This window comes from Rhipicephalus microplus, chromosome 7, assembly GCF_043290135.1.
Source record: "Rhipicephalus microplus isolate Deutch F79 chromosome 7, USDA_Rmic, whole genome shotgun sequence".
In the NCBI taxonomy this organism is placed as follows: Eukaryota; Metazoa; Arthropoda; class Arachnida; order Ixodida; family Ixodidae; genus Rhipicephalus; species Rhipicephalus microplus.
This window is the reverse complement of record NC_134706.1, coordinates 125903428-125915579: the sequence shown is the minus strand read 5'-3', so window position 1 is coordinate 125915579 and position 12152 is coordinate 125903428. Positions and strand designations below refer to the sequence as shown.

At 41.2% G+C, this 12152-nt stretch overlaps 1 protein-coding gene across 1 annotated transcript in view; it reads right to left on the bottom strand.

Moving 5' to 3' along the window:
* Positions 1–12152, bottom strand: part of LOC142767858 (guanylate cyclase 32E-like) — a 288413-nt gene that overhangs the window by 8539 nt on the left and 267722 nt on the right. The window contains exons 5-6 of the mRNA XM_075870104.1: positions 9560–9737; positions 5977–6129 (exon numbers count right to left, since the gene is read on the bottom strand). Of these exons, the coding sequence (XP_075726219.1) occupies positions 5977–6129; positions 9560–9737 (331 nt within the window). The remainder of the gene's footprint in view (positions 1–5976; positions 6130–9559; positions 9738–12152) is intronic.

Here is a 12152-nt window from a genome sequence, read left to right as displayed (position 1 = left end):
CTGTGCCATGGTTATCGGTACTAAATTCAATTATCCCGACATAACATTGTAACGTACTTGTTATGTGTCTGGGTACCTTTGCACCTTGTTCTATCGAAACAGAGTCATAGTTACGGGGAATCAAATTGGCATCTTCTAACATGAAAAACAGTGTAATGCGGAGGTTTAGCCGTGGTGGAAGAACGTTAGCAGTGAGAGGATGGGGGCTCACACCCTTTCCTGAAAATTCTTCATTTTGCCTGTGTATACACACACGAAAATGTGCTAACGCATGTACGAAGCATAAAGTATTGTTGCACCACGTGAGCAAAAATTTTTGCCTACGCCACAGTGCAACTCTACAACCGCTAAAGCACGAAGGTGTATATGTCTGCACCAGAAATCGTACACATATGTGCAACTTCTGAAGGAAAATATATTTAGAGCTTTTTCATTTGTGTGGAACCTGCAAGCGTTTAAAAGTTGCCAAACTTTCTATTTTTAGCGGCTTTGATGAAGTTTAGAAATGCAATAGCAGTGTCATCCAAACTTAGAGCACGGGTTCAGAATATGATTTCCCGATTCGACATTGATTGCAGGAACATCGCTAGAACAGGGCGCTAGAACTGTTTGTGTCCTCTTGTGCAGTCCAGTTCTAGTCCTGTATCAGTACATACTAATCAGCTCAATTCAAGGCGCTAATACAGGTGGGGTGTCATGTCTACCGCTGACAGCGGGGGCCGGTTGTAACAGAACGAGAAGAAGGTAAAGAATTATATCTGACAAAAAAAAAAAAAAGCTAGCTGACATGAAGGACTCCTGGTTACCTACTGCAGGGACTCACTGGAACACATGCCGAATTGCAGTTTCGCGCGGCAAATGGTAAAGTTTCGCAGAGCATTTTATATTCTTCAAAGTGGCCCGGGCTGTTCCTAGTAGGCAATATATGATTGTCCTGGTAAAATACACGATCTGCAGGGTGATACTGGAACTTAGTACAATATCTTTACAGGTGTCTGCTGTGTATATGGTCTACCTTACGGGTGGGTCTGTGTACCGCCATGCTGGGCTGTTGCATTTCTGTGTTGCATTTTTTAACAACTACACGAGCACTGTTACGCAAGACATTCGCGCATGAAAATTGTTGAATTGCTGCATGTGATGTTTTATTACGTTAATATTTCAGGTCGCAATACACAAAAACAAAGAAAACTTCAGTTTAACAGCTCAAGATTGCGGCGCACGCATGTCTTAGGTAAAATGGTCAATAGAACCGAGAGTACTTTGTTGTAACCGACCTTTTTTTTTGTTTGTTAGATGTGACTTTTTCGCCTATAGCCCTTTCAGCTGAGAGAAAGTGTCTCGTATAGATGTCCCCATATCTTTATAAAAGGCAAAACGAAATGCGCTGGTTCGTATAAGGGATATGGTATTCTTGCATATGACCAAATTACTATTTTTGTTCTTTCACATATGGTCCTGATGCGTAGGACCACGGCAGAGTCGTGGCTTCTACGCTTGCTTCCACGTTTCATTTCTAGGTAATAAATAATCATTTTTGAGTTATTATTGGTTGATTGGTACGTTCCCGAGCATCTTTGTGGAATCCACTTCAGGGTTTAGGTCATGGATCCTACGGTGCCTTGTTGAGGAAAATATATGACTTACTGAAGAAAAATGTTGAAAATGAATTGTTTAGCCATTCCACGATATTATTATAACTGTGCAACATAAAGAAGAACAAAAAATTAAAGAGAGAGACGAGGAAGCAAACAAATGTATTTAGGTGAAGCTCCATTAAGTGGAATATGTAACATTTTACATTCAATTCTTTTATACTTTCGTGAAATATTATGTCTGCTAGAGTTTCAAATATCAGCCCCGAAATAACGTCACATTTTCGGTATTGATGATTGCACAAATGTGCAATAACACATCAGTGAAACCCACTAGAAATGTTTTTTATCGATGTTGGAGCTTTAACCCACTGTAAAAAACTATCTTGTAATCAACTGTGGATTTCTCATTCGTGTTAAAAGAAACCTTGCTCACACCATCGTCTTCTTGATATAAGTGACGAGGCGTTCAAAACTCATTGGCGCTGAGTAAAAAGCCGTGGCAATGGTTCCTGCACCTAACAAAAACATGGTTTTGTCACACAGAAAAAAAAATGTGCGATATGTGCTTCAGTTAGCTTGAACTCACCGAAACAAAAATTTTCATAATATTAGTCCGATTTGGTGAAAGAGGGAGGACCGTAGGGCCAAACGTAATTAAAGTTTAGCTTTTGGAGGTTTGGACTGTTCCAGCGCCATGTATCTTTTAGCACCACTTTAATTTATTCGCATTTAAATAGTAATCAGTAAAATTCTGCACAATCTACTTTCCAGTTCTTTGTTGTCACCTTTTTTCTCACTATTGTTGCTAGCAAACAAAAGCGAGCCCTTGCTTTTCCTCTTTATTTGTTCTAAATTTAGCTGGTATACTTAAGGCAACCATTCCATGCCTTTCATATCCATGGCTGGTCTTTTTTTCGCCAAGGTGCTTTTTCTTTCACCTGTTCATACACGCGTTTCCGGCATCATCGCGTATTACCTTCACATCTGACATATTTATTATAAAACAGCTTCCATTTTAAGAACAGCGTGAGCGGGAAAAATTACTGCTGACGTATGCGGAAGTTGTTTCATTTCCAGTTAATGTCAGGTAATGTACCTGAGAAATTATCGAAGCCGAAAAAATACACTTGCTAGGAGATCAATGTGTAAGCACATCATCGATTGCTTTATCACAGGCTGAACGTGATTACCTAGCTGGGCTTTTAGGCAATAGAGGACCCGTCACACGTGATTTGTTACTGATGTGTAGATTAGGCTTGCATTTTATTTTCATGCTCTGTTATCATCTTTTTTAGCAGTATATAGTCTTGCCACTCTGTGAAATAAAGTTTGTTGGAAGTCAGCGCTCTTTCTGTCTACCCTGTCCTTTTCCCTTTGTTCGCGCGCTGAAACATCTTGCAAATATGTTCACTGCGACGCTATTCATGGGAAAGATAAAGGCTTGTGCCATGGCTTTGGGCATTAAATTTCAATAGCTAAACATCTCACTTAAATATCAATACCAGAATTATGCATTTGCCCGAGCTCGGAGTTTGCTTTGGAGCGTGGATATATTTAGGGCAACCTTGCATAAGCTTCATTCGAGTCAATAACTGTTTTTCATGGTTTTGTCTTCATTATAGCAATCGGTCAATTTCTTTTTTTTTCTGTAGTCGTGTATTACCGGCTAGGCAGTTCACGCGGCTGTGCCCAAAATCTTTAATAATGAAGGTTTGGCACAGTGCATATTAACGCGACACATAAAATAAAAGATAACATGAAGCACATGGATATTGAAGTGACAGCTTAACTTCACTAGGCCTATTTCATGCGCTTCAAGGGTTGTTTTGTACGCAGAAGAACACTAGTATTCTTCTACATGTTCGTGTTGTTAATGCAGCATGCTATCAAGGCTAACAGGCCTGATGTGCTTCAGCTGGGACAAGCGTTCCACGTCGTCATCTTTTCAATTATTGCTTAAAGCTCTAAGTCTATAGCTTATATTCATGGCCTATCTTGAAGATGTATTCAACAGCAGAAAAAACAGTTTTTTGTCAGCTTCTATTTGAACTACTGTTGCTAGACACCCATGCAGAATGTTGTGTTTAAAGTTACAAGCCAGCGTGCGCAAAACATATTACGAAAGAACAAATTTTTTATCACCGCTTGACGTTGTGAACGATGCAGGTTGTGGTAATAAAGGTTTTGAAATTTTTCCTGTTACTCGCGAGTTTGAAAGTGGATGATAAAATCTGCGGCAGACGTATACCGAGTTCGTGATTTCAGTTCTGAAAGTTGATTGAAACTCTTATGCTGGTTGATATAGTGCGTCGCAACGCTTCGCCTCGATTTGCCGGTGCGTTTGCTCAACTGAGATGCAGCAAACATTATCAGAGAACTCAAAAGAAATGCATGGCTACAATTGGTTGCTTGCTATGTTGCACTGACGGTATTATAGAGTGGCAGCGAAACATAAAGCTAGGCTACTCTGGAAGTTATTCCCTCCCCTCCCGATTTAAAAGAAACGTGCAGTATTTGATGACAAAAGCAAATTGACACCATATTTGCATGTTTCACGGCAAATGTCGTTGTATAACGATAGTCTTCCGCCTCGAGAGAGGGATTGAAACATTTATTTGATGTTCTGCGCGATAAAGTGGGTGAATGGGATTCTGGAGGCGCTGCGTTAAAGTACCCCAATGCGCGCAGCGGGTAGGTGCCACCACTTTAGCCAAGCGCAGGTAACACCCCCATTTTCGGGCATAGCGTTGCAGTGCTAGCTTAGCGTACTAAACTCTACATTTCTTAGAATTACCTATGTATGCATTTTATAGTGTAAAACAACACGCAACAGTATATGGATGTGTTAATAATGTGCCTCATATATGCGCTAAGTTTGCTTTTTTAATCAGCACTTCGTAGTAGTATGAACGAAGAAACCAGAGTATTATTGGTGGGCACTGCAAATGTGGTTTAGGGATTAAAAGCAAACGGATTACAAGGAAAGAAAACAAGCTGTTTCGAACTAGGCAAGTCGACAGACAGACCAAAATTTTAGCGTTGAAGTACACTAAGAAAGACTATCGTCTTTAAAATACGAGACTGAGAATAAGCTCTTGTCCTTGTTCCTCTTTAGGCCTGTTGTCCATAGGTGTGCTCATGGCTGTGCGTTATTTTTTCTTTTCTCCTGCTTTTAATGTGCATTATTTTATGTACGCTGGCGGTCCGAATGGTATACAGAATAAAAACTTTGTTGACTTTGAACCTCTCAGGAAATGAGTTTCAGTTGAACACCTCTCGCTTTCCGTAAAATAATCAACATATAATGACTTTGCTTTGAGTAACCGCATCACATGAACAAGGAACATTCCTAGCAAGCATGCTGCGCTCGTTCATTCTTGTAATTTTCTACATATTATACAGAGGGACACTGATGCATATCCAAAAGTTGTGCTTCTTCTTGCCTTTTTATTCATATTTTTGGCATAAGCAGATTTAGATGAATGCTTTTTTAAATGTCGTTATTATTTTTCTATACAAGGAACAATAGCTGTCGTGTCACTGATTTTACAAACTCCGTAAATAATCGCTGTTTTCAGGTTTAGTGTTGTGCAGTATACACTTTGCTTTCTGCTTTTTGACGCTCACGTAGTGCACAAGAAGCATTGAAATAAAAGCTAAGATAAATACTCACATCCCAGGGGGAAGAAGCGTACGTTTAATCCCCAAAATATTGTCAAAACGAAGAGGAGAACCTGGATTTGTATACCATTGCTTGGCGTTCAATTAAAAACTAGGTTACCATAGATGTAGCGTAAATTTATTGTTCTATTTACTGTTGCACTACCGTGGTCGTGCTGTTATCAAATAATCAGAAGCCGAGAAATCATTCTTACTATCTGCCACACTTTTGAAGACAAGGATTGCAGAAGATGTATTGTCAACGTGACCAACACTAATTTGATAAGCCTCTGCAGTTGTCTAGTTTTAACACGGCACTTCACTGCTGACAGACTGGTCGCGCATTTGAATCCCGGTCATGGCAGCTGAATTTCGGTGGAGGCAAATTGCCAGAGGGTTGTGTTGTCTTTAGGTGCAGGTTAAATAACAGTATATGGTTGAAATCGTAACAGCCCTCCAATGGAAGGTCCCAGATAATAATAAGCAGTTTTAGTTGAGCGCCTCCAACTACTCCAACAACGACGCAGTGCGCCATGTCTGGCAGTTTCCGTCTGCAGAGCCTCTGCAGACGTGTAACTGTAACTGTATAATATAGTGGTTTTGCACTTACTCTCTTACTGTTACTATGTGTATACGTCTTACATAGAAGCAGTCTAAAAATGGCAGTTTTAGAAGAATGAAGGCTTAAAGGTTAGACTCACACTGCTTATAGGCTCACCTTTTTTCATGTACTGGTACTTGTTTCTCCGGTCGTACGTATCCTCCTCCTCAACAGAGACGATGACGTACTCGCCGCCCTCCAGCAGTCCCACCTGATGCATGAGGCGCACAAAATCCACGAGGACACCAGTCTCCGCTAAAAGCACGTACACTGCAGACGATGAATGGAGAGTCGAAATGTGTTTTAGCTGAAGCCCAATTAGTTTGAAATGTTCTTAAAGAAGGATTAGTTAGCATCACACAACAACTTGCAACGAAAGAGCTGATTTCATGACACTAAACCAAAGCTATCCTTACTTCATGAAGTGGATTGAAAAAAAAAATGATTCTCTATCCTGGCTGATCTCCTAGTATACACACAGACCTTATTTCACACACCTAAATGATACTACGACAGCTTCCTACAACTGTACACCGATACAACTAACCAAAAAGCCCCTGCGGTCATCATGAAAATAATCATAAGTACATTATTCTACAGTGCAAAAAGTATGCAAATGCAAGATAAAGAAAATCTATACTAAGGACTAGCAAGCTTGGACATACGCCGTCACACACAGCAGAAATTACTCGGACCGTGTGCTTCAGTGCTTTTTCAGCTATACAGGCGTAAAACTTACAAAAAGAGTTCTTAGTGGACCATGCAATATAGGAGCGCTTGTAGTGCACAGATATCCGTTACTATGAACAAAATGATTTTGGTAGTCCGTACACTGTGGCTGCGCATGAAATATGTGCGCGTGAACATTACACCACAAAAAAAATCTAGCAAATAAACTGCCCTTTAAATATTATGTTTTCCCTTCTTTTCAGTTTTTTATGCTTATTTACTTTCACTTCATTTTGGGTAAACTATTTTTCTCTCGGAAATTACTGAAAATGAGTAGCCAAGGTGACATGAACGTCAACATATCCACAAAACGCCAGTTCAGAGGAGGCGCTAGCCAGTGTCACAACTGGCCAGCGCCTCTTCTGCGCAGGCCAACATGCCAAAAAAACATTTTGTGTGCATTAACGCTTTGTTCGCTTGTTTTCAGAGTGGTTTATGAATACTTCAACTATTAGCGTTAACCGTTATCTCTATGTTTTGCTAAGCTATGTCATTTTGGTGAAATAGTCAGTGCATGCAACGATGACTGGTTGGTTATTCTATTTAATTGTCATGCAACTGCATTCATTGAAAAGCTGTAAGCTGCCAGTAAGGCTAACTGCTGCCTACGTTTAGAACATATACATCACTAATTCCTCTTCAACCCAGTTATCTATGACGTCATCTATTTCACCAGAGCTGTGGTACAATTTTATATACATTGGAAATCCCGACGGAGGCGTTCCTTTCCATTGAGTCGCTCGTGATTGGCCCATCTGAGCCGTGGGGAATGCCGTGACGTTGTGTGTCACGTGAGCCCAATTCAGACAGAGGTGTTCGATTCCATCAAGTGGCACCCGATTGCCCTATTTGAGCGATGACTGATGTCATATATAGCGTTCTATGTCACGTGAGCCAAGGTGTCACCTGTTTCTTTCGTTCGCTTTCCGGAAGGAGGTGAAGTAACGGTCGAAGAGACAGTTCGAAATGAAACGGATGGATTTAAATGGCCGCGAGGTGGCATGGATTGGACTGAAATGTAAGCACTTCGCGCCTTTTCAGTATCCAGGTGCTCTGAGAACATGGCGTCACAGTGGGCCTCATGCACTTACGTTTTGGTTCAATCCCCCTCTGTTGTCGTAGCCACCCCGTCTGTCTGTCCGTGTCCGTTGTAGACAGACAGACAGACAGACAGACAGACAGACAGACAGACAGACAGACAGACAGACAGACAGACAGACAGACAGACAGACAGACAGACAGACGGACGGACGGACGGACGGACGGACGGACGGACGGATGGACGGACGGGTGGACGGACGGGTGGACGGATGGGCGGGTGGACAGATGGACCCACGTGTAGACGGACAGACAGACCAAGAGACGGGAAAACACAGACATGCAGACGGAAAAAGAGGAATACATGCAAACAGACAGATAGATGGACACACAAACCATCATGAGGGCGGAACTGTACATAATTCACAGCAACGCTGCCTATGTCAGGTTTTTCATAACACTGATATTTATTCTATGCATTCGTTGAGTCGACGCTACCGATGTCGGGTATTGCTTAGCGCTCATGCGTTAAAGAAGCCCAATTGTGTTCTCGTCGTTCGTGGGTAGATACTACAACCTCCTGTGGCCCGTACCCGTATGCAAGCGACACATACCCGTCCATGGGTATGTGCGACTGTCTGGTGGGAAGTGTTTGACGACGTACGCGACGGGATTGTGACATTATTCCTGTCTTGACCAGCGCGTCATCTTCGTCAAACCATATTACCCTTCCTTGCTAATTTTGCTTCACGCCAAGTTAAGGGCATGACCATGAGAGCACCCAAACGTAAGCGGCTAGATAGATAGATAGATAGATAGATAGATAGATAGATAGATAGATAGATAGATAGATAGATAGATAGATAGATAGATCGATAGATAGATAGATAGATAGATAGATAGATAGATAGATAGGTAGATAGATAGATAGATAGATAGATAGATAGATAGATAGATAGATAGATAGATAGATAGATAGATAGATAGATAGATAGATAGATAGATAGATAGATAGATAGATAGATAGATAGATAGATAGATAGATACGTTCATAGTTGCCGAAGTTCACTAAGAAATGCTTCGCATTAAAAAAATTACAGTAGGATGATTTACGCAACGCAATAAATTGTTGTGTTGTTTCGAAATGCTCATGCTTTCTTGGCCTTCCAGATGAAGTTGTAGTGCCTGCTATTGAGTTAGGCATACTTGAGCCGTGCACAGTGGCCCTCGTGCATGTCGAGACGTTATGCACGTGTGCGTAATTTTTCCTAACACTTGTTGCAAATGATGTTTTTGTAATGGGCAAGATGCTCTCCACAGAACTTCTAAACATTCGTGAAACGTAATTGGGGCTGGCAAAGAAAATATCTCAAGTTGATGTAGTCTTCAAGTTGCTGTATATTCTCTAATATCCGCTATCGATCATGCATAAGCTCACGCAGTAACAATCGTCATGTCATACCAAAAAATCCAAACCGCCGCGCTTCTAATTTACCTGCTCGCTACATCTTACCTTTGCCGGACTGTTTTTCCTGCGTTTTCCTTTTTATTTCTTCGAATTGGTTTTTGAACGTGTTTTAAACGAAAATTTTTCAGCAGGAATATCCTAACATGTTTGCAATCTTTTTTTTCCAATTTTAATAGCTTTTGTAAAACCAACAAAAAAGTGCAATAGTATAGAAAAATAATTACACATTTGAAGGTCCCGAAGGTAATGCTGTCGGTTTGACCTCCTAACAAGAATTAGAAGTGAGTTACAAGAGCCTCACTAAGCAGTAGGTCTTATTTTTGATATAATTTCAAGAGCCATCGCACTACAAGGTTATGCAGCCCAAGAAGAAATTAATATGAAGATAATTATGATGCGTGCAGCCAAGCTTTACGTAAGTACGAACGGAAATTTTCAAACATCCAGAATTAAAGTCACGCTTACCTCTTGTGGCGGTGTGGGAATCGCGGATAATGCGTCGTATCGTTCCATTGGCGTCGTCTCTGTAGTCGTTCGGCACGTAGTACGTGTGCTGCACAGTGACGTTATGATCGCGCGCCTGCGCACTCAAGACGTCCGCAATGAGCCTGTTGTCACCACGGTCGGAGACCACCAACACCACCTACGCACGACGGCACGAGACCAGTCATTATTGAGCACATTTCAACAGGATAGACATTGGCGAAAACAACTATAACATTATCAATGCAATATGAAAACTACGTGTTAAAAACATTTTTGTTACGATCAGAATCTAAGCGATCTACCGGCTCCGTATTAGTTAAGGTGACCCGTAAGTGGCGGGATTCTGAAATCGGCCGCGGTGGACGCATATAGCTTGAGCCAATCTGCTAAAGGCCCGTGAACTAAAATTTAGTGGCACGTTAATAATCCCCCGCTGGTCGAAATATTTGTAACTGTCAACAATGGCCTCCGTTATACTGTAGTTTTCGGACGTTAACTGAAAATTATAAAAATTACCATGTCTCGGGTGCTTTCTATTCGATTATCTGTCTGACTGTGCCTGTCTCGAGTGTTTAGCCATCAACGACAGCTGCTAAGTAATAAAGGAAAAAAAAAACATTGGGCTGTTGAAACAAGACATCCGTACTGAAAATCAACCGTTCGACAAATTTATTATGGCAATACGCAGTAGAGATCACCGACATCGTAAATCACACAAATGTAGGTGGTAAGAAACAATATATAAGCATGAACTTTTAACTGATTTGGTAATTTGCCTTCGTCTTGTCCTACATTGTTAGTCAATTCTCGGCTTGAAAACACGCCAGTAGACAGGAAATTAAGTCATATTATGGCCGCTTAAATTGAGTTAGTTACGTGACTCCGTAGCCGTGCCACAGAGCCCAATTAGAAGCAGCCTTCAGAATAGACGGGACAAGGGTTAGCCGGGATTTTAAGTCAAAAGTTTCCTGGCTAGGTACGGCCTGCAGTTACGCGAGACATTTCCGTAGGTGGCCTGAATCTGACGCGGTTGCGTAAAACAGCATTATTTTACGCAATCGAGGGCGGTTTCTCGCCGATAATGCGATGAATCCTAGGCTCTAGGTAACTAGAAATACATTTGTATCAAAATAATTTACAATTACGAAATTAACATGCAAACCACACTCAGCACTGGAATCGAACTTGGGGCGTAATGCACGTGAACCATATCTCTTATCTATTGCGCCACAGAGCTACCGCATGAAGGAATGTTTTTCTACGGATATACATCTACCAATTCGCTTATTGCAAACCGTCGGCGGAACCTTTAGCTTTTTTGTGCCTTATGCATTGTTTTGCGCATGCATTTGATCAGCGAATAGTTTGTAGGGCTTCATAAACTCGGCTCCATCTTCAGTTCGTGGTGCGCCGTTCCCAAGTATGACTAACGTGTGTTCGTGCGTCGTATTAGTGCCTCACCGTGAGCCGTGGGTGTTTTGCTCACTGAAATTCGCGGATACCAGCGCTTTGATGCTATGTTCAACTGTCGAAGCCTGCGTATGTTTCTCACAAGTGCGTGTACTGTGAAAAATTTCGCTGATTTGTGTCGCGAGGTACACTCCTGTCAGTTACAGCAGCCTATTTTCAGCTGTTTGAAGACAATGCAATTTCGCACGTAAACGTTTCATGAGTATATATTTTCTCACGTCATTTTACTGATGATAGCGCACAACAAAGAAGAATTATGCCAGCAAATACTTTTATTAGGTTCTTACGGTTCTCTCGGGGCCGAATACTCGCCAAGTAATAGTAGCCATAATGTCCAAAAATTATTATATGAAAAGAACTGAGGGTTCACACACAGACATCGCGCAGCTATTATGATGCTGGCCTACAAAAATAATCACCTAATAGTGGCCTTTCGAAACAGAACGCGTATAAACCAATATTATTGACACATTTTAGTCAAAGTAACGTATGCACATTATGCAGTCATTGATTGGCGGTTTTAAAGGCAACTGTATCTTTTTATAGGCAATGAAGGAATGAAGGTATATCAATACATTATGCGTTTTTAGTTGCAAATACAGTTAAATTATCTCATGTCGTACATGTGTCTTCATATTTAATCACGCCGCCCTGTTTCTTACCGAAATATGAGTAAATCCCAAAGTGTGCATGCATGTGTGCGCGCATGTTTATGTGTGCTTGCACTATTTCTTCAGCGCTTGCGTACATGTTAAAATATGGTGAGGACTACAATATTGAAGGAATTACATGCTACGCGACTGAAATGATGCTCACACTTTCTCTCGACGCTGGTTATGTCAGCAAGCACGAAAAAGGATAATTATGTCGCTTTCACGTGAAATACAGGTGTCGATTGGAAAAATGCCATTCAGAGTTGCATGAGGTTGATTAGGTTTTCGCTGTCTGACGTGTACATGCAGACATGCGTAGTATTCAAAAGCATCAAGCATGCGTCTTACTCTCTCCTGTAATATATATAAATATATATATATATATATATATATATATATTGCTACGTGCCAGTGCAGGGAGCTGAAGAAGACGAAGGAGAAAGACTGGC